At 52.2% G+C, this 21,571-nt stretch overlaps 1 protein-coding gene across 4 annotated transcripts in view; it reads right to left on the bottom strand.

The window, feature by feature from the left end:
* Positions 1–21,571, bottom strand: part of UNC13A (unc-13 homolog A) — a 58,707-nt gene that overhangs the window by 11,709 nt on the left and 25,427 nt on the right. The window contains exons 13-38 of one of the 4 annotated variants that reach the window (XM_088792392.1): positions 20,250–20,328; positions 20,104–20,109; positions 19,586–19,657; positions 19,074–19,293; positions 18,110–18,337; positions 17,060–17,201; positions 16,771–16,940; positions 15,499–15,614; positions 14,248–14,411; positions 13,703–13,853; positions 13,346–13,414; positions 12,936–13,025; positions 12,579–12,713; positions 10,857–10,990; positions 9,785–9,870; positions 9,467–9,593; positions 8,712–8,808; positions 8,191–8,334; positions 7,360–7,443; positions 6,780–6,857; positions 6,460–6,548; positions 5,851–6,003; positions 4,628–4,751; positions 3,680–3,685; positions 2,102–2,140; positions 912–941 (exon numbers count right to left, since the gene is read on the bottom strand). In XM_088792392.1, the coding sequence (XP_088648518.1) occupies positions 912–941; positions 2,102–2,140; positions 3,680–3,685; positions 4,628–4,751; positions 5,851–6,003; positions 6,460–6,548; positions 6,780–6,857; positions 7,360–7,443; positions 8,191–8,334; positions 8,712–8,808; positions 9,467–9,593; positions 9,785–9,870; positions 10,857–10,990; positions 12,579–12,713; positions 12,936–13,025; positions 13,346–13,414; positions 13,703–13,853; positions 14,248–14,411; positions 15,499–15,614; positions 16,771–16,940; positions 17,060–17,201; positions 18,110–18,337; positions 19,074–19,293; positions 19,586–19,657; positions 20,104–20,109; positions 20,250–20,328 (2,833 nt within the window). The remainder of the gene's footprint in view (positions 1–911; positions 942–2,101; positions 2,141–3,679; positions 3,686–4,627; positions 4,752–5,850; positions 6,004–6,459; positions 6,549–6,779; positions 6,858–7,359; positions 7,444–8,190; positions 8,335–8,711; positions 8,809–9,466; positions 9,594–9,784; positions 9,871–10,856; positions 10,991–12,578; positions 12,714–12,935; positions 13,026–13,345; positions 13,415–13,702; positions 13,854–14,247; positions 14,412–15,498; positions 15,615–16,770; positions 16,941–17,059; positions 17,202–18,109; positions 18,338–19,073; positions 19,294–19,585; positions 19,658–20,103; positions 20,110–20,249; positions 20,329–21,571) is intronic. The other 3 variants (XM_074337926.2, XM_074337927.2, XM_074337928.2) reach the window with 3 other exon arrangements.

Here is a 21,571-nt window from a genome sequence, read left to right as displayed (position 1 = left end):
TGAGGGGACTGTTAGTCTGACCATTTAAAGGAAGAATCCTCCCCAATAACACACACCTCAGTACCCATCCCCACCTGCCCCAAACAGACACCAGCAAGATGGCATCCAATGAGTTGAGTGGGCCTGGGTTCAAATCCCAGCTCTGCTGTGTGGCCCTGGGCAAGTCATTTAACCTCTCTGAGCCTCGGTTTTACCATCTAGATGGGAGAAATCATACCCACTTTGTGGTTTAGCGGGGACCAAGTGTGTCTTTGTTCAATGTTTACTGTCATTTGTACTTGGTCTCAAGGTCACAGGCAATGCTGGGAGAGATAGGGTCCCAGCCTGGAAGTTGTGTGTCCTGCCTCCTCTACCACTGTGCTGGGTCTGTCCCAGCCCCTTTCTGGACCTGTTCCCTACCTGGCTAACAAGGGCACCCACTTAGGGGATGGGGTGGGCCTGAGTATCAGTGAGATAAGGAATCCTGCATTATTGGGTCATGGTGTGGTCCATGGGTCCTGGGTGGACTGGGCAGGGAGGGGGCCATTTACAGCTGGGAGATTTAGAATTACATGGACCACCTATCAGCTGGTCTGTGGGAATTGGTCACCCTGCCACTACTAGAGTTATCATCATCCTGGCTGTCCCTACTCTTCTTATTCCTGGTCTACCATTTTCCTGACGCTGTCACAAAGCGCAGTTACTCAGGAACCCAGCTGTGTGGGCCTCAGTTTCCCCTGCCACCCTCTCCTCCCACCTGCTGCCCCCCACCCACCACCCCTCAGGAGCAAGCCAGACAGACAGAGGAAGAAGAGACCAACAGACAGGTTCACAGAACGCCCCCAACGGCACAGACCACAGGGGTGGAAGGAGGCACAGGGTGGGATGAGGGGTGAGGGAGAGCCAGACAGACAGTGAAAGGCTGGTCTTACATCTGAGTGGCTTGGCAGTTTCGCCCTGCCCTGTGAAGAGAATCAGGCGGAGGTCAGCGTTCAGATACAGACTGGGAGGATACTCCGTGGGACTCCCCTGCCCCATCAAAGCACAGTCCCACCCCCCAGCCCATGAGCTCCCTCCCAGGTGCTGGGTTTAAGGCTGAGACCCCTCCCCAGCTAGGCACTTTCCCTTGTCCCCTCGTGGGGGCTTGGGGCCAGGTTCCCAGACTGCCATGCGAGGAGCCTAGAAACAGCCTATTACATGGGGACAGGTACCCAATTCCACAGTCAGCCTGCCCCGGGATGGGGTGCCTTGGGGAGGAAGAGAGAAGAGACAGAACTCAGGGTCTCTTGTCCCCCAACTTCCAAGACCTTACCCTGGCAGGTCTGACTCTAAAAGAAACATGCTCACAGGTTTCACAAGTTCACTCAACATACAGACACACACCTGGGCACAGCCATGAGTGTGCAGAAAGTTGATGCACATTCACACCCAGGCTGACATACAAAGACACACACACACACGCAGAACTCACACCGTAAAATACACAGGTGCATTCCTAAACACTTTCACATGTGTGCACAATCACACACATAAACCCACACACTCTCGCCCCCACACAGATGCACATACATGTGTAGGTGTCTGGCACATTGAATGTGCCCCCAAGAGGCTGGATGAGTGAGTAGAGAAGTCCTACAACCCGTGTTCGTGAAGTGGAGACCCTACTTGTGTACACACAGGTTCAATAGCTTTTGCACAAGTGCACAGCAAGGGCAACTGTTCATGTGTTGCTACAGCTCCCATCTCTTTACAACAAACAACCATTAGAACAAAAGAAACCTACAAAAAGAATAACACACATCTCAATCCAGGGCAACGGTGTGTCTGGGCTCCTCTCAAAGCCATAGAGTTTCAGCTGAGTCCATGGCTGGGAGAAGCCCTTTGGGTGTTGCTGGGAAAGGGCGGGAGCTCTATGTGCACACATTAGGTCACACGTGCACATAAACTGCAAGCCGTGTCCCTGGAGAATCATCCGCCTCTGAATTCTGGTTTTGCGGGACTTGGTTAGGATGCCCACCTCCTACCCGTGACCAGCTGGGGGAGCTGACCTTCCTGCCCGAGTACACAGACGCCCACATGCACACACACACCCAAACCTCAGCACCGACAAGGCCCTCATTACCTTTTCTAATCCCTTGCCATGTTTTCTCAAGAGGGTGCCCTGCAGAGACAACGTCACAGGGTGATCAAACTGGCCAGCAGTGTGAGGTGGAAACCCAGGGTGATCACACATGTACTCACGGGGCCAGGGCATAAGGGGCATCTGCCCTGCACAGGGGCCTGTGACTGGGTTGTAAAGGGGAATGTATGTGTGCCTTAATGACCGACTCTTAAAACATGTGAGGGAATCAGAGAACCAGTAAGGAGAAGAGAAAAGGAGAAGGGGAAATACAGAGCTAGAGAGAAAGGAGAGAAGTTGCTGCCAAAATATAATCCATTTACATTTATTGTATATAGGAGGTTCTTGGTTCTTGGGAAAGCAAATGGGCTCCATATTCAGACAGACCTGAATCTGAATCCTGACTCTGGCATCTATTTACTACGTGGACTTGAGCAAGTGACTCCTCTCTGAGTCTCAGTTTTCCTCATCTGCAAAATGAGAATAATGATAACCACCTCGCTCAAAACATTGCCATGAAGGTAAGCTGAAACCACAGTTCCGAGAAGGTCTGGCATACAGGAATCATCAAGAAACATGAACTCCCTTAGCCCCTGCCCACAAATGCATTGTCTGTGGTTGGGTATGCCGCCACTGCTAGTTACAGCCAAAGATCCAGATTGCAGCTACCAAGAAGATGAGCTCTTGTAAATTCTGACAAGGTGAAATATTGTAACAGCCTTGTCTTTTCCATAAAGGGGGGCTCTGAAGTGGTTTTACTGATTTTTGCCCTGGTATGTGGCTAAATACTACCACCATCACCAATACAACAATATTAACTCTAATTTAGTGAGCACTGCCTCTGCTTGTCACAGAGATGAGCACTTTAATGCATCATCCCATCACAACAACCCTCAGACATTTTCTACAACTAACCCCTTTTTCCAGACAAAGAAACGGAGGTTCGGAGATGAAGTGATTTCCCAAGGTCACAGAGAGAGAAAAAGTGGCTGTGCTGGGATTTGACCCCAAGTCTTCCTGACACCAAAGTACCAATGCCGTCCCCCGCCTGGGTGCCTGGGTGTCTGGGATTCGTGTGTGTCTATCTGTGCAGCTGGGCAGCTGGGCAGAGGTAGGCAGGGGTGGTGGAGGGCCAGTGCTAAGCAGCTGAGTAGGGACCAGGGTGGTGAACCTAAAGGGGAGGTCAAAGGGGCCGCGCTGACTTTGAACCTCCTTCTAGCTTTGCGGAGAGACTCAGATACCCGAGCGGAGTCTAAGCATGGGAGGAAGGGTGAATCCCAACTAAAGGACAGTGGCAGATGTGAAGGTGTTGGGCTAGGGGTTTGGGAGCCTGGAGCCGCAGCCTCCATACTTATAAGGGGGCGGGGTGGTAGGCGTGGCCTCCCTCCCTCCAGGCCCCGCCCCCTCCCCATGCCCGGGCCCCAGACAGACACAGGCACATCTAGGCAGGATGTGGGACAGTGGGTGGGGGGGCCAGTGGGTGAGGAGGGGGCACTGGGTGAGGGGGTGCAGCCACGCGGTGGGCCGAGTCCACACACAGAGCGGACGGACAGACAGACGGACAGACGGGCCTCTACTTACGATCATCTGTCAGCCGTGATGGGGCGAGGTGGTGGGGAGGGGGGAATAAGTCACCATGAGTCTCCCAGGAAGGCCAGGGAGAGGGCGGAGACGGCACCCAGGGGTGGACCCGTGAACCAGCCCAGCCCAGAGGAGGCAGGGCCGGCTGCGGGAGGTCCAAGCCACCTGCACCATCGTTACCTCTTGGTGGCCCCCCACCCTCCCTCCCCAAGCCTCCCATGTCCACCCAGGAGCATCCTCCCACTCTGCTGAGCCATCATCTGGCATGCCATTGCTGCCCAGGCCACCTGATGCCTCTCCAGAGGAACCCACGCCCCCCACTGCCCTCCACAGATGTGGTACCCCCACTCCCACCCTGCAGCCTGATCCCTGGAGATCTTCTGTCTCTGGGCTGTTCCCCGAAGAGTCCCAGAGGCACAGTCCTAGTCTCTGGATGACAGCAGACCTCTGCTTGACCTCTCTGATCTTGGATGCTCTCCGCGACCTCCACCCAACAGCCATGAGCCCTTTTTGTTCTATTCGTCTTTGAAGTCCATGGTGTCTCCCCTCCTTGTCACGTGATTAACCTCCCAAAGGCCTCTGATGAACCCACAGACCCCTATGACCTCTTTGACCTGTGGGTGGCCTTGCTCTCCAAGCTGACTTCCGTCTCTGTGTGATCTCTGACCTTTGGAGAACCCTACTCCACATGTGACCTCTATGTCCCTTAGACATCACCTGACTCTACTTGACCTCTCTGATCTTTGAAGAACTGAGCCTTGAACAACCTCTTTGACCCTTTGGTGACTTTTGACCTGTGTATGACCTCTCTAATCTTTGGCCTCATTGGCCCTTGGATAACCCTTGTGCCTGGATGACCTCTGAGCCCCACTACCTTTGGCACTAAGCTCTCTGGGCTCCCACAGGGGAGGTGGCCCAGGCATCCCCTTTGACCCCTTCAGGCCTCACCGTCTGGTCAGTGAGGGGTGGCAGCACGATGGTCTTCTCCATAGTGTTCATGACCAGCTTCCATAGCTCCTTCAGCACCCGCTTCAGCACGGTCTTCTCGCAGATTTTGGCAAAGAGAGTCAGGCTGTGGATAAAGGACAGGTCTGAGAGAGGGCCCAGCTGTCTCTGACCCACAGAACTGGACCCTTCCCCTCAACCTACGGGCATCCCATGGACATGCAAGAGGGCACAGAGCCTGTACAGGACCCCTGGGTGGTCTGATGGGGCTAGGATGCGTGATACACATGAAGAGCAAATGGTGGCTGGACAGCTCAGCAAGGTCAAGATGGGAATGGAGCCTCAAAGTCTGGGAGGAAGACCTGAGCCTTAGCATGAGGGCAGTGGGGAGCCATGGAGTGTTCAAGAGAGAAAGAGAAAGACAGTCTTTACTGTTCAAAAGAACAGAGTGGGATGAAGTGGATTAAGAAGGCTGCGAGGAGACCAGGGAAGGTGAGGAGGCTGGGCCATGCTCAGGAGGGAGGGGAAAGGAGTGGTAGGAAGAGGGCAGAGTTAAGTGGGGAAATAACAAAGAATTTGTGATTGAATGTATGAGGGTTGAAGGAGAGAGGGCAATCCCCCATGATCCATCCAGCAACTGATTCCCCCCCCACCAAACTATCCCTCCTCCAACTTTCTTTAATGCTCTTTCCTTCGTTCCTTCCTTCCTTCCTTCCTTTCTTTGTTTTCCCCTCCCTCTCTTTCTCCCTCCCTCCCTCACCTCTTCCCTCCCTTCCTCCTCATCTTCCTTCCTTCCATACATCCAACCATCTAACTATCCATCATCCATCCTTTCTTCCACTCTCTCTCTCCCTTCCATCTATCCTCCCATCTACACTTCTATCTATTTATCCTTATTTCCATCCATCCATCCATCCATCCATCCTTTCATCCATCTAGGCTTCTAAGCATCTCTCTTTTAATCTACCCATCTGTCCACCCACCCATCCCTCACGTCATCTATCCATCCAACCGCCATCCATTCACCAATACCAATATTTACTCACCAATCCCTCCGATCGCTTACCCACCCATCTTTCCATTCCCTCATGCCTCTGCCCACCCGCCCGTCCAAACCATGCAACTACCACCCAGCAAACATGCCTAGTGCTCTCCCCTGGCCAGCCCTGCTCTCTGCGGCCCACCCAGGGCCCTTCACTGGCCAGCGCCGCCCAGGCCTGGCTCACTTGCTGTCCAGCAGGTCCATGATGGGCTGCAGCACGTTGTCAGCATCCTGGGCCACGCTGCTGCAGGCACTGGCTGGCACATTGCCCGTGCCCTTCACCTGGCTAAGGATGTCTCCCATCTGTTTGACACACTCCTCGATGTGCGGCTGGAAGCTGGCAGAATAAAGGGGAGGAGCTCAGACCAGACTCTCCTGGTCTCTGGAAGAAGAGCCAGATTAGGCCATAACGCTGATCTGTGGACCTTGACCTTTTGTGCCCAGCATCAGTAGGACATGGCATAAAACTGAGCAAGGGGTCGGGGGGCACTGATAATAGCAGAATTGGGCACTGGCTAAGACATTTACTTGTGTTGTTCTTTTCCCTGCACAGTCCTACTCAGATACTGTTATCATCATCCCCACAGTTGAATAAACTAAGTCTCAGAGAGGTTAAGTGACTCACCCCAGGCCACACAGCTGGTAAGCAGTGAAGCCAGGATTAAAATGACTTTTGTCTAACCCCAAGCCTGATGTCTTCACCACTACATCTGCTGAGTCTCCGGATGCCCCAGGCTCAGAGATCTGGGGGTTGCCCCCTCCCCTCTGCTCCCAGCCCTGGTGATGCCCCCACCTGGTAGCAAACACCCGGCTGAGCTCATCCAAGACATTGTTGAGTTTCACCTGGAGCTCCTTTAAGATGTCACTGGCCTCAGCATCCAGCTAAGGAGGGGGAAGGGACATCAGGTCAGGTTTACAGAGCATCCACATGTCTGGGACATCTTCCCATCCAACTCAGGGAAAGGGACCCCAATGGGCTGGAGAGGAAACTGAGGCACAGGCAGTGAAGCCACTTGCTTGGGTTTGAGGGAGTAACTAAGCCGGATTTCATCAGGTGCAAGCTCTAAGGACTGCAAGGATTGGGGGGTGGTCACCCTGCCTGGCCCCCCTCACCTCCTTCCCTCCCATGGCTTCGAACATCTTCTCTAGCTGAACTCGCAGCTGCTGAGTGTTGTTCATGAGGATGCAGGGCTGGAGATGGGAACAGAGAGGGCAGTCAGGGCTCGGGACCCCTCCTCCCCAGAGCCTCCTCTACCCACCGCCCGGGACCCCGGATGGTTTCAGGGTCTGGGTCTGGGGGAAGCTGGGGTCCCACAAAGTCATCGGAGAATGGAAGACAGCATTTGGGACCAGGTTCCTGGGAATGTTGGGGAGGGTGGTCTCTGGGGACCCACAGTGGGGAAGGAAGACACAAGTAAGTGGGCTGGGCCTCTGAGAACAGCAGGAAGGGGAGTTCTTCTCACATACCCTCCACAGGCTCAAAGCTTTGTATGCTCACATACAGATACCCTGAAGGCTTCATTTGTAACCAGACATTGTCCCTTCACCTCCAGACCTCCCCAGACGTAACAGTAAGACACACATAGGTGGACACACACACAGACAGACACAGGACTCAGCCCAGGGAAGGATGGAGCCCTGGGGGTACAGAAAGGGGCTGGGAGGGGACAGGACAGGGGCCCCCGGAGGTCACCACTTTCTCCTTCTCCTTGGAGCAGTAGGAGGCGAAGTCCTTGGAGATGATGTCCGCATACTGGAGGAGCACATTACTGATGGTCTGGGGAGGACACAGGACAGGTGAGAGGAGGGGCTGGGGCTGGGCGGGCCCATCAAGGGCCACCAGTGAGATGAGGGATGAACTCAGACTCACTTTAGCACCTGAGATGGACCACTGGGCTGGGAGCATTCTCCACCCAGGATGGCCATCACAACCAAGGAAAGACACCACCATGTAAAGATGATTATTGTATGTAGACTCACATTAACCCAGCCCAAACCACAAGCATGACCTGATTCCAAAATGAATCTCAATGTTTACCTGCGTTTCCCAACTTCAACACAGCCTAAAGCAAATCCAATTGAATCTAAACCCAGTCCAATCATCTCAACCTCCAAATTCACCCCAGGGCCCACTCAAATTCTACATAAATCTGAACACTCATGGTAAGAATGCCAAATCGAATTCTAATCCTAACAGTCCCCCTAAACCCAACCCCATCCCCAACCCTGACCCCAGCTCCAAATTCAACTCCAACTTGAATTACAACCCTGACTTCAACCCCAACCTCAACTCGTAACCTTGTCCCCAAGCACAACTCCAACCTCTACGGAAGGACCAACCCCCACATTGACCTCAACCCCAAATTCAATCCCAGCGATATCAGCAACCCCAATTTTGACCTCAACCCCAACCTCAACCCCGACCCTGACCCTAATCCCAAACTCAACTCCAACTCCAACCTTGACCCTATCCCAACCCACCCCCCACAGGACCACATCCCCAGCCCCACCCACACCCTTGCACCTTGGCAAAGCGCCTCATGTAGTGCCCCACGATCTGGGGGTCAGGGCACTCCAGCTTCTTGATGATCTCAAAGCTCTGGTTGAGCTGGGAGAAGACGTCCACCACGGAGCAGGAAAACAGGGCGTGCTCTGAGGTCTGCTGGAACTGCAGAGGGAAGGGGGGCAGGAGAGAGGAGAGGGGTCAGAGCCTGACAGTCCCCAGAGCTGAACCCTTTCACGCTCCATGGGGAGAGCCAGAGACCAACCGCCCTGGGATGAGAAGGACAGTGTGTGAACTTGACTTAGAGCCGGATGCAGAGGCCACCGTGTGGGTGGGTGGTCAGGACTCATAAACTCACACTCACTTGTTGAATGAACGAAAGACTTTAAACACCATGAACAAGACAAAGATGGCGGGTACCTCTCAGAGACTGGCCGTATCCCAAGGGCAGTTTTTGCTCCCAAATTGGATCTCAATGGACCCCAGAGGGAGTGAGGCCCCCATGGTAGACTAGGAGCTTAGTGGTGGGTCAGCCTTCTCACCCCATCCTTCTTGTCTCGCTCCAGGGCTCCATGCAAGAAATCCCGGGACACCTCCTCATTCTCGTCCAGCCACTGGATGACAAAGGGCTCAAACCACCTGGAATGGAGAACCAGGGTGGGGCTCTGCCATCTCTTGTTCCCATGACCCTCTGCTCAAACTCACCCTGTGGTCTTGAGTGGTCACTGTCCTGCTCCCCACCCCCATCAGGCGTCATCTACTTTGCCCATGAAATGGCCGGGTGACCACTGTCAGAGCAAGGCCCAGACTTGTGGGAACCCTCATTGATAAACTGCCCATGGGCAAGTGGGTTTACTCTCTGAGACCCTAACATGGCACATAGTAGGTCCCAGGTAAATGGAGGCCACCAACCCACTCTCTACCACAGACATCCCAAGTTCAAATAGGGCTCCGTCACTTATGGGACGTCACCTTGGGAAAATCCTTTAGCATTTAACCCTCTAAGCATTCATCCACAAAATGGAAATTATGATGCTCCTGTCTCATAGAATTGTTGAAAGGATTAAATGAGAAAAGACACGTGGGACTGTTCAGCAAAGTTCCTGACACTTATGATTATTAATTGTGTGCCTACAGGAGTCCAGAGTCCAATGACTAAGAATGGAGAACACTGGGGTTGAGCCCCACCTGTGCCCCCGATGCCCAGGGAACCCTGAGTAGGTAAGCCCTCTTCTCTGGGCCTCAGTAGAGCGGTCAGCATTACAATTCTGGCGTGGGTTGTGGTCAGGGGACTTACGCAGGGTACTCAGGCACTCGGTCCTTGAAAGCAGGAAGCTCGGCCACATACTCATTGTAGAGCCACTTGACCTTGAAGTGGAGGTTCATGTAGTCGGCGCTCTTGCACAAACGATGCTTGTCATGCTCTGGCAGGGGGAGCAGGGGAGAGGCTCAGCTGGGAGGGTCTGCCACCCTCCGATTCAGCAGGGCCTGCTGTGGCTGCCATTGGCGTTCAACCTAGGTGTGAGTTGCAGGGCGCTCATAGCTTTACAGGGGACCCTGACGCATGGCTGCCTGTTGGAGCCAGGCTGGGAGACACCGGGGTGGAGGGACTCACCCTCCATGGCATACTTCATGTCCTGGGCAAACAGGTTCCACATTACTTCAGCGCTGATTTTACCCACATTCAGCTCCTGGGGAAACCTGGCAAAAGTCATGGCAGTATGAAAACTTGGCAGACAGAAGCCAGATGGCACAGGCTGCTTTTGACTTCTCAGCCAAAGCGTAGTGCAGGACAGACAAAGGGATCTGGATTCAAGTTCCCTCACAGCCACTGACTTGCTAAATGTCTGTGCACTGAGGCCTTGCTTCTCCTGACCTTCCACCCACATATCCCTCCATCCTTCATCCATTCATTTACCCACTCATCCATCCATCTACCCATCCATTCACCTGCCCGCCTGTCCATCTGTCCATCCATCCATCTATCCATCCATCCATCTATCCTTTAATCCATCCATCCAAAATCCCTGATCTTAACTTCGCATCTAAGTAGCCAAGAGGTCATGGCTCCCCAGAGTTAGGGCTCCCTTTAGCGCTTACCTCAGGGAGAAATAAAACACAACAGCTCATTTAGCTAACAGATGAAAATTCTACAGACATGTAAATCCACAAACCAAAACTGTGCACACGTTCACACACAACTACACAATACACAATGTTGTATATTGAAGTGTATTCCACAATTTTACATAATACACAATTAAACCCATAGACCACAGCTATACACAAAATTACATCCCCGCATGTAAGAGGCAATTTAAATCTAAAACGTTTAGTAGAGTATTTTGCACATAGTAACCACTAGAACAACACTATTGTTATTTATGAACCTACACACATACAGAATTATATAGTATATATATATGTATATACTGTTATTCACACAAATCAATACATACAAAATACATGTCTGATTACACCAGTGATTGTGTACAGACGCACGATTTTATGTTTATGCTTGAAAAGTATGCCATATTTCATCCAGGCACAACCACACCCACAATTAATTGCTCCCACGTAACCATTCTGTGTGTAATTAGACATCACCTTTACGTACAAGACACAAAAATGTGCACACACATACACCGTGATCGCCAGATAGCAAATGACACAGACACAGAACTCACTGGTTGAGGCATGGAGTATAGGAATTCTTATCTTCCTCGATGATGGACACTATGAGAGTGATCAGCTTGGACCAGAAGTCGAGGTTCTTGATGCTGGGGCCCTGTTCCTCTGGGGGAACTTCCCCTTTCTTGGCCTGGACGGGGCAAAGGAGAAATTGGCCACAAGGGGTCCAGAGATGGGGGCTTCAGCCAGTTCATTATTGAGGTGCAGGAGGTTGGTGAGGGATGGGCCCCCTTAACATGTCTGTGGTTCAGGTGGGAGGTCTGCCAGAGAAGGAACTGAACTCATGTAAACTGGCTCAAGCGGACCTCATACCCACTCAGCTTCACAAAGCTTAAGTAGACTCAGCTCATAAAACTGATGGGAACTGGATTTAGTTAAATAAATTCAAGCCCACTAAGCTAAATGGAACTGAAACGAATGCAAATCAGACCCACTTAGCTTAACACATGGCAGTTCTCAGCATTAATTCAGTGTAACTGAACTTGGGCCAATTACACTGCATGGAGTGGAATTAAATTTCATTGGATTGAATTTAATTCAAATGAACTCAATTGGATTGAGCCTAATTAATTTCAAGATCAACATCAACCCAAATCAAAATAATGGAAATAAATTGATCTGAATTCAACGCAAACCAAATCAACCCAACTTAATCTAACTCAACCCAAGGCAATCCAATCCAACTCTACCCGCCTAATTCAGTCTAACATACTCAGGCCAACTCAATCTAACGTTAGTCAATCAATGGAAATAAATGTACTAAACTCAACTGAAATGAGCCCACCTCAACCCCACTTAATTGAACTCAACCGCACCTAATCCAACAACCCAGCTCATCCCAACTCAAGCCATCTCAACCCAGTCAAGGACAATGGCAACTCAAGTTAACTGAATGGAAATGAATACATTTTTACTCAGTTAAACTCAACTCAATCCAATTCAGTACTGCTCACTAAATAGCCAAGAGCAGTTTTAATTTAAGTCAACCAAGTAGAAATAAATGGAACTAAACTGACTATAGTTGAACTAAACTTAACCAATTTAATCCACTTCACCTTAACCCAATTCAATTAAGAGCACCTGGATTTCAAGTCAACTGAATGAAACAGAATGAAATAAAATTGAACTGAATTCAGCTTATGTGTTACCTCCTATCAGAAGCCCAAGCTGAGGCCACCTCAGGCTCCCACAGCCTCCTGCAATTCCTCCACCCCAGTGCTAATCACCCTGGGTTGTAAATTTCTAATTTACTCATCTTTCCTTCCTAATAGAGCATAAGTAAGTTCCTTGAAATGCTTTTGAAATTCTGGACCATTATATGTGTAGATAAACACATGTTGGAAAATTTCAAATAAATTGAGTTTAAATGACCTAAACTGAACTCTACTCAAAAAATTCAATTCAACTCAACATTTATTGAACAGTGATTCTATTCCAGGCACACTGTACTATGCCAAACTCTACTACACTTAACTAAAATCGAATTTATTGAGCACCTACTGTATAGCAGGTGCTAAGCACTCAACTATATTTTATCCAAACTTGTATCTCATTGAATCTCTTTCTCAATCCTGAGACATGGGTTAATGACCCCATTTTACAAAGGGAGGTACTAAAGCTCAGAACAGTTATATCGCTTGGGAAGGGGCAGATCTGGGACTTAAGCCAAAGCCTTGATGGTGTTTGCCATTTCCTTCCACCTCATCTGGGGTCCTTACCGGGTCTGTCTGGTATTCCCGACTGTAGAGTTCATGACAGTTGTTGAAGATATACTCATAAGTAGAGTTGAGGCAGGCTTTGACACAATCCTTCACCACCTGGCTGGCTCGGGGCGGGCTCTGGAGTTCTTGCACCTGGAGGGAGGGAGATGGGCATGGGTGGGCACAACTGGGACAGGAGGTGCCCAGAAAGTGGCTGCAAGTGGTTCTGGGTTTAAAGAAATGTTGTAACAGTATGAAAGCAGAGGGTCACTGAGAAAGGCCCCAGCTCTTCAGGAGAGATGCTGCTTGTTTAGGAGCTAAGAGTCCTGGAGAATCCTTCTTAGAGAGCTAATGGGACTGGGTCCCCTTTCCTACCTTCATCCGAAAGAAGGTGATGCTGGTGAGAAGGTCCACAGTGGATTTGAGGTCCTGGAGTCTCTCTGGGCTGCTGGCTGGGAAGTTATTCTTTTGGAAGGGAGAACAGAGGTGGGGTTATGGAAGAGGCTAGGGGAGGGTGGGAGACAGTGCCTTAGGGGAGATTCAAGAACTCCAGAGTTTCAGGAGGTGAGTTGGGGGTCAATGAGAACACCTTGAAGCAACGGGGGGAGGGTCCTTCTTGGATACACCAAGTAGGTTGGGCAGGTACTGCTCACATATGTGTACACATGTCAGAGGAACACATTCTGCCTGTTAAGATGGGTCCTCCCGTGTGCATGCCTGCTGGAACCTGTCCCCTCTGGGTACACATGCGTGTGGAGGTAAGTCTTCATGCATGCACTTCTCACCCGATACATGGAGAGGTCAATCCGGAGGGAGTTATGCAGCTGGTCCAGAAGCTTCACAAAGCGCTCTTTCTGGGAAGGCAGGAGAGGAGGAGGATAGATGTAAGCAGGGACTTGGACGTTGAGTGTGGCGGCAAAAGGTGGCTGCCATATTGGCTGAGGGCTTACTGTGCGGTAAGAGCATCCCACCCACCACTGAACCGAACTCTCATAACATCTGTTTCCATTCTACAGAAGAGTAAACTGATGCTCAGGGAGAAGGGACTGGTACAAAGTCACACAGCAAATCAAGTCCAGATTGGGGATCTAGGAGCCACCCAGGGTCGGGTTCGCCCTCATCCCCCAGCCCCTGGGACTGACCCCAAAGTTGGAGGCTGCAAAGCGGTCGGAGGCAGACACGTTGGTGGAGGCGGTGGTATGTGCGTAATAGGCATTGATGTTGGCAAGCAGGGTGCTCATGACGGCAGGTACCCCGGGACACATGTACTTGGAGGAGAGGCAGGCAAAGTGGCTGGTGGGAAGGAGTGGGAGGCACTGGGCCTGGTGTCCAGCCAGGACAGGCCTCAGCACCCCCTTAGAATGCATTGTGAGTGGCTCCTCCCAACCTCCAATCGTCCTCTCACCCTCTGCCTGACTCCGAACTCCTGAGTTTCTCTGTCTCCTCTTTGAGTTGTCCTTTCTCTGCCTCTAACTCCAGCTCTCCTCCCTATCACCCCAGCCCCCAGCAATGGCACTTTCCTAACCTCCAGGGGAATTAGGTAACACTTGCCACACCCACTTCCTCTCTCACTCCTATTCCTAAGAACCCCTCCATCCCCCAGAATGGCCAGTGTCCACTTGGTGACCACCCCTCCCCCCAGTTTCCTACACCTCGCCCTCATGTCCACCCCAGCCTGCAGCCTCACGTCATGGCTTGGTAGATGGACTCAACACCGTAGCGCATGGCAAATTCGTCCACAATCTCCTGGGCTGTCTCATCGTAGTAAACCTTCCAGGCATCGTCACCCTTGGCATCTGGGATCTTCACCACCCCATTGTTCTGCACGTCAGTCACAAAGTGGAACAGGTTCTGCCAACACAAGAAAGAAGGTATCAGAGAGTACAAGGGCGCACAAGGGGAGATCCCAGGTCTAGAGCATCTTATGTCATCCATCCATCTGTTTATTCATTAATTCATTCATCTACTCTTTCATCCATCCAGCTGCACCAAATTTTACCTGTCCCTCATCCATTCTTCCAATAATTCATCCATCTCTCCACTCATCCACCCGTCTGCCCATCTGTTCATCCGTCAGTCTGTCTGTCCATCCACCCACTCACCCACCCGCCCATCCATTCAACTATCCCCAAAAGCACCCATCCACCAATTCACCCTTCTAATAATTCACGCACACATCTATCAATTCCATACACTTACCCACAGCTTAATCTATCCATCCAACAATGCATCCTTCCACCCAATCAACCGTCAATCCACCCATCCATCATCCATCTGTCCATGCATCTACTCCCCCATCCACCTGTCTAACTGCTCTAAAATTCATCCATCTACATTTCTATACTTCCAATAGTTCACCCATACATTCAGCCACCCAACCATCCATTCATCCATCCACACATTCAACCATCCATCACCTATCAATTTATCCACCCATCTATCTATCTACCCCCAAATTCTTCATCCATTCATCTACACTTCCAATAGTTCAACCACACATCCATCCACTCATCTCTCCATTGTCCATCCATTTTTTTATACGCTCATCACTCATTCATCTAGTCAATCATTTATTCATGAAACAAATTGAGTTCTCTCCCGAAGCCCCCAGGTGGCTGGAAGAGACAGATCCAGACACAAACAGCCCACCCTGAATGTTCATGGCTGGGACAGATGGAAGATCTGGAGCTGAATAGTGAGAGTCTGCCTGGAGGTCAGGGAAGGCTTCCCAGAGAACGGAGCCCTGAATTTGGACATTGATGGATGGGGAGTGGTTTTCCAGACAGAGAGAATGGTACGGGAGACAGTCTCAGAGACCCAGGGAAGTGTGAGTAATATGGCCAAAAAGAGGGAGAAAGAGCTCGGGCAAACAGAAATGGCAAGTGGAGGCCATGGGGGAGATCAAGCTTCGAAGGCAGGGAAAAGCAGCGGGCCTCACCTCGTGCAGACAGGTGTACTGGACGTGGTAGGGCGCCACTTTCTCCTCGCCTTTGATCTCCACACTGATGTGTAGCCGGATGGCACCTGACACAGCTGATTTGTCAGTCCGCTTGTCTGTAGAGTGAAAAGGGATGGAAATGTCAGAATTTCCCAATCTAGCCTTGGGATGTTTTAACGTATGCACGACTGTCTTCCTCCCAGAATCCTTGAAATTAAAGCCTGGGTGTCTCTCCTCAGATTGGTTCCCTAGACTTGTGTCTCTAGAATTCCTTAGGCCCTGTCTCTCCCTTCAAACTAGGACCCCAGACCTTACTTCCTCACTCAGATTAACTTCCTGGGTCTACATCTCCCTCGTTAGACTAGGAGCCCTAGGCCCTGGTTCTCCCTGGACTGAGCTCGCAGGCCCTGCCTCCCCATCAGATTGCACTCACAGATTCTACTCCTCTTTCTAGCCAGGGTTCTTGGGTCTGTAACTCACTCCTCAGATTAGGATTCCCAAACTATACCTCCTCCTTTAGATTAGATTCTCAAAGGTCAATCTTCCTTCTTAGGCTGGATTCCTGGGTCTGTGCCTCTCTCCTCAGACGAGGATCCCCAGGTCTTACTTCCTGCCTCCACTCTGAGACTGGGATACATAGAGTCTATCCTTCCCTCATCCTCCCAAACTAAACTAAGAGGTTCCTGGGTTCTATTCACCCTTTCAGCTGGGGTATTTCCTGCCCACATCAGATTGGGCTCATAAACTATGCCTCCCTCACCAGATTGGGGTCCATAGACCCTACTTCCTCCATCAGATTGGGCTCCTAGACTTTTATTTATTTATTTATTTATTTATTTATTTATTTATTTATTTATTTATTTATTTATGGAGGGCGCAGCTCCCAGTGGCCCATGTGGGGATAGAACTGGCAATCTTGGTGTTATCAGCATGAATCTAACCAACTGAGCTAACCAGCCACCCCTAGACTGACTTTTTTTTTCTTTTTTTTTTTTACTGGGGAATATTGGGGAACGGTGTGTTTCTCCAGGGCCCACCAGCTCCAAGTTGTTGTCCTCCAATCTAGTTGTGGAGGGCGCAGCTCACTGGCCCATGTGAGAATTGAAACGGCAACTCTGTTGTTCAGAGCTCGCGCTCTAACCAACTGAGCCATCCGGCCGCCCCTAGACTGACTCTTACTGCCACTGTGTCTCCATTCCAGCTGAGTTCCTCACTTTGGCTGGCTGCCTGGGGCTCCCTCCCCGCCCCCTGCAGAACCAGCCCGGCGCTCACCCAGGTTGTACCACACGTCCATCTCGCCGCTGAGCGTCCGCACCTCGATGATTGTCTGCCCCAGGAAGTCATCGGACTCCCTCTTGAACCGCTGCTTCACACGTGATTTGATATCATCATCTTCGTCCCAAACACGCACCTTGATTCGGTCTGAGGAGTTGTGACATTCGCTGCAGGGGGAGGTGGGGGCCAGGGTCAGGCAGCTGGCTTGGGCTGGTCTTGGAGTCCCCTTTGGCTGCCCCAACAGGGAGCTCTGCATGGGGTCCTGGGGGCCCAGCCAGACACTTACAAGTGGAAATTCTCCTCCCACACGGGGTTCAGGTTCCCATAGATAGTTTTCGTCCGTTTCTTGGTCTTCCCGACCTGGACAGTGACGTAGGGGTCACTGGATCCCGTTTTGTCCTTTGCCTGCAAGCCCTGGGCACAGACCACTGGAAGATATGGGTCAGGTAGGACAGGTATAAATGTGGGCTCAAGGAAGGAGGCTTGCTGAAAACAGTCACTGCCGTGGGCTCCACGCTGCTTGCTGGGACACCTGTCAAGTGGCCTGAGTACTTGGTCCTGGCCACCGGACCCTGTTGGCATGCTGGCTTTGCTAGAGAGCTGACACCCAGGGAACCCTCAGCCAGTGAAGGACGGGAAGGTGCCCCAGGGTCATCCCTGGGGTAGGACGTTCTCAGGTGTGTGCTCTAGGCTGTGCACCTAAGGTTCCCCGGTAGGATTGAACCTCCATTGACTATGGAGTTACCTGCTCATTGGCACCTCCTGCAGGGCTCCTTTCCTGCCTGCTCCCAGACTCCTGTCTCCATCCCACACTGGGGCTTCCTGGGACCACCTCCTGGACACCCACTTTCCCTGAAATCACTGTGGAATCTGTCTTCTGGGAAATCCAAATGAGGATGGTCATGTATAAACACCACAAGGCCCCTGCCTCTGGGTAGGACGACTGCAGTGGGAGCTAATACTGTCCCCCAGTGGTCCCAGGTGGCAATGAGCCCCAATTGTCCACAGCACTGCCTCCTTGTTGGCACCCTGTGCAGGGCTCCTTTCCTCCCAGTCTCTCTTCCAAACTCCCATAGGGTTTCCTGGGGTCACCTCCCAGATAAATCATGTGCCCTCAACTCCTTCCCCTGGGGTCTGGTTCTGGAGGCACCAATCAAAACACACCCCGATAGAGGGTCATACACAACACACCCTTGGGCAGACATGAACACACGGGTGTACATGGGAGAGACACAGATATGCTCAAGTACAGCAATGGGAAGGAAGGGGCCTGGGAGCAAGCACAGGGGGCTGAGAAGAGGGACCCAGCGGCCATCCTCACCCCCCACAGCCTCACCAGTGATGCTGATCTTGGCCGACCACTTGGACGTGCCGTCCAGCACGCTCTGCTTGACCGCCTTCATCTGCTGCGTGTGCGCTGCCTTGGTCACGGCGAAGATCTCCTGGATGAGCTCAAAGATCTCGGGTTTGTTGCGCTCCCGGATCTTCATGCGGTCCTTGAGCACCATGATAATGTTCTGGGTCCGGTCCTCTGCCCCATGCTTGGAGCTCTTCTCCGCTGCTCCTGCAGGAGCAGACAGCCCTCACTGTCCAGGGGCGCCCCTCACCGGAGCCAGCACCCCGACTCCCACTCCAGGGCTTCCTCAGCAGCGGCCACAGTCACTTTAAGCTGTGGGGGGTCAGGTGAATCACCCCAAAAGCTAGAGTTTCCTATTTGGTCTCTGAATCCCTCCTCCCACCAGGCTTTTCACCCTTCAGAACCCACTCTCTCTGAATCCCCTGCCTCCTCCAAGACCCCACCACTTCTCTGACACCTCTCTCCCTCTCTGAGACCCCTCCCTGCTCTGAACTAACCCTAACCCATTTTTCTCCAGGGGAACCACTACCTCTCATGAACCCCGCCCCTTGCAGTTAAGCCGGTCCCTGAGCCCCGCGCCACCCTTCTCTGACCCTCTTACACCTCCTTTCCCCTCCTCTCACCCCATCCTCCCCACCAAAGAATTCCACCCATCACACCCTTCGCCCCCCCATCCCTATGCCGCCCCTAGCTGCCCACAGCGGCCCTCTGGCTCATCCTCCACGCATCCGCAAAGCCCCGCCTACCTCTGCTGCTCCGCCCTCCACCCCGCCTCCGAGGAGCCCCACCCCTACTCACGCACAGACTGCTGTTCATGCCCCACCCATCTCGCAGAGTCCCGCCCATGTTCTTGCCCCTCTCTCCACTCCGCCTCTGTGGAGCCCCACCCCTACCACTCACAGCCCCGCCCCTTCGTCCCGACGCAGCCCACTCCCGCACTCACGCTGCAGGCAGTCAGCGTTGAGCAGGTCCTGGCACTTCTCGTGGCACTTGACGCCGCACTCGGTGCAACGCATACCCTGCCGCGCGATGCCCCACAGGAGCCCCTCGCACTCGTAGCAGTAGGTGGGCGTGGTGGCCGTCCACACCTCGAAGTTGTGCGGCGTCGTGCACGAAATGGGGTAAATTAAGGCTTGCAGGGTCTTCTTGTAAACGTGGTTTTTCTGCGGGGAGGGAAGGACGGGGTGCGGCATGGGGCACAGGGCCCTCACCTGGGGGCGCTGTGCTGCCTCACCCTCACCCGGTGTAGAGTATAGTCAAGTTCCGGTCCCTCCGCCGCCCCCACGCGGTCGGAAACCACCGGTTCCTGCGTGAAGAGGCTGCTAACCCGATGCTGAGCTATCCGACTCCTAAGAGTGAGGAATGCCTGTCTCTGCCACACCCTCCTCCTCTTCCTCCGGGAGCCCCCAGCCCAGCCCACCTTACAAGCTGGGGAGGGGGAGGCACCCCACGCACCAACTCCTCGTTGTTCAAAGTGCTGGAGGCCAAGGCTGAGGTGATGCCCGCTTTTCTGGACTGGACCAGGGACTGAGGCGGGGAAGACACCGAGGGAGTCACGGGGTTGATTGGCACCCATGAGATTGTCACCGAGAGCAGCATCCACAGCCACGGTTTGGGGCCAGCAGCCAGAGTCAAGCCACAGCCATGACGAATAGGACACAGGTCACAGCAGCAGGAGCAGAACCAGCAAAGAATTGGGAAGTGACAGAGATTCTGGGTTAGAAGGGTCCCTGGAAGGTGAGCAGCCCCACAGCCTGGACTCCCCCATCCCCCACCACCATGGCTCAGACTTGGCCATGGTCACCAGCCACAGAACAAAACCACTAGCCATACCAAGGCAGGGAGTCACCTGCTCTCTTCCCCACCCATGAAGTGTAGGAACTGGCAAGGTCCCCTCCCCAGACCCATGGGTTGGGGCCACAAGATCCCAGTGCAGGGTTCTGGGGAGGCGACTTGGGGGCACCATTACTCACCATGGCCTGAAGTATCCACGCAGCACATAGGGTAGAAATCAGATTATGTTAGTCTTAGAGAACACCTTGCCAGCCCCCAGCCCCAGGTCTGCCATGGACAGTGGTACAGCTTGAGCATTGGGGGAGGGGAGGGCACAGGCACTCACCAGGTCACTCACGAGTGGGATGGGCTTCCTCTTTCGGATGTCAGGCATGCTGTCGATGATGATGAGACCGCCCCCCGGGCTGCAAGACACACACAGGGACGTCAAGGTCCCAGGGAAGTCCCCCTTTCTTCAACAGACATCACCTGAGGCTGTGGCAGAAGATGTGATCTCCCCAGGTGAAGGGTTTAATTGTGTCCCCCCAAAAGATACATTCATCCTAACCTGCAGGACCTCAAAATGTGACCTTATTTGGAAAGAGGGTCATTGCAGAGGTCATTAGTTAAGATAAGGTCAGCAGCCCCAGGAAATGAAGACACTGGGCCTCAACTTCCTCGTCTGGGAGATGGGAGATGATGCCGCTGCCCACGTTTAATGAAAATTTCAACTAAGGCAAACCTAAATAATACACGAAAATATCAGTGACACCTTTCTTTATGATCAAAATTGGAAATATATGCACCGATTGAAAATCGATCCTGGAAGGAGTGATTTCAACTCCACTGGGAATGAGGGAACTGGAAATTGTGTTTGTGTTCTTGTCTCTCGGCAGTTTTGCAGCAGCTGGAGGATTCAATGAGTGCTGTGGCAGACACCCTAGTGGCCTCTCCGAATTCACTTTACTGAGAAGTGTACTCATCCTGGAGAGGGTTCAGCTGTGGCTCCTCTCTAGAAGGTTCTCACCAGCCAATGAAAGAGATGCCTGGCTTCCAATGACTCTGGGACAAGCTCTGGGGTGCAATTTATGCTCCAGCACCCCCTGCAGGGTCAGGCAGAGGCCTGGCGACTCCTGAACCATATCTCTGCTCAAGCTTCCCCCACTGACCCCACCTGCCATGCAGGAGTCTCCTGAGAAAGCTTCTTCTATCAATCACACCCACATGAAGCCCCCTCTCAGTCCCTGCTTCCAGGGCCTCCCACCCAGCACACCTGCTCATCTGGGAGTCACAGCTCCTGTCACCCTCTGTTTGCAAAGGACCTACAAGGGAAGAAAGTCACTCTCCTGCTGCTATTTTAAAACATTCATGTAATTTAAAAATATCTTTTACATCCTCTAACCTCACCATCCAAAGTCTGAAAAAAAGCACCTCTGAAAATCAGCAACTTAAGAAGTTATATGTGACAAAATGCTCCATTTAAGACCAAATGACTATTGTTAACAAAAGTGCCAGCAGCCGAAACAATAATCTGGGAGATTTAAAAGCAGAATCAAAGCAAAACATTCACTCCAGGGTTGCAGATGGGCATTGCAGGAAAATGGATTTCTCCTTTATCTCACATTGACTTCTAGAGGGAAGCAGTCTTGAATTATGCAAGTGGCTTGG

Source organism: Rhinolophus sinicus, chromosome 15, assembly GCF_057876585.1.
Source record: "Rhinolophus sinicus isolate RSI-liver-muscle chromosome 15, RSI-T2T, whole genome shotgun sequence".
In the NCBI taxonomy this organism is placed as follows: Eukaryota; Metazoa; Chordata; class Mammalia; order Chiroptera; family Rhinolophidae; genus Rhinolophus; species Rhinolophus sinicus.
The sequence above is the reverse complement of the archived record's forward strand: the minus strand, read 5'-3'. Positions and strand labels throughout refer to the sequence as shown.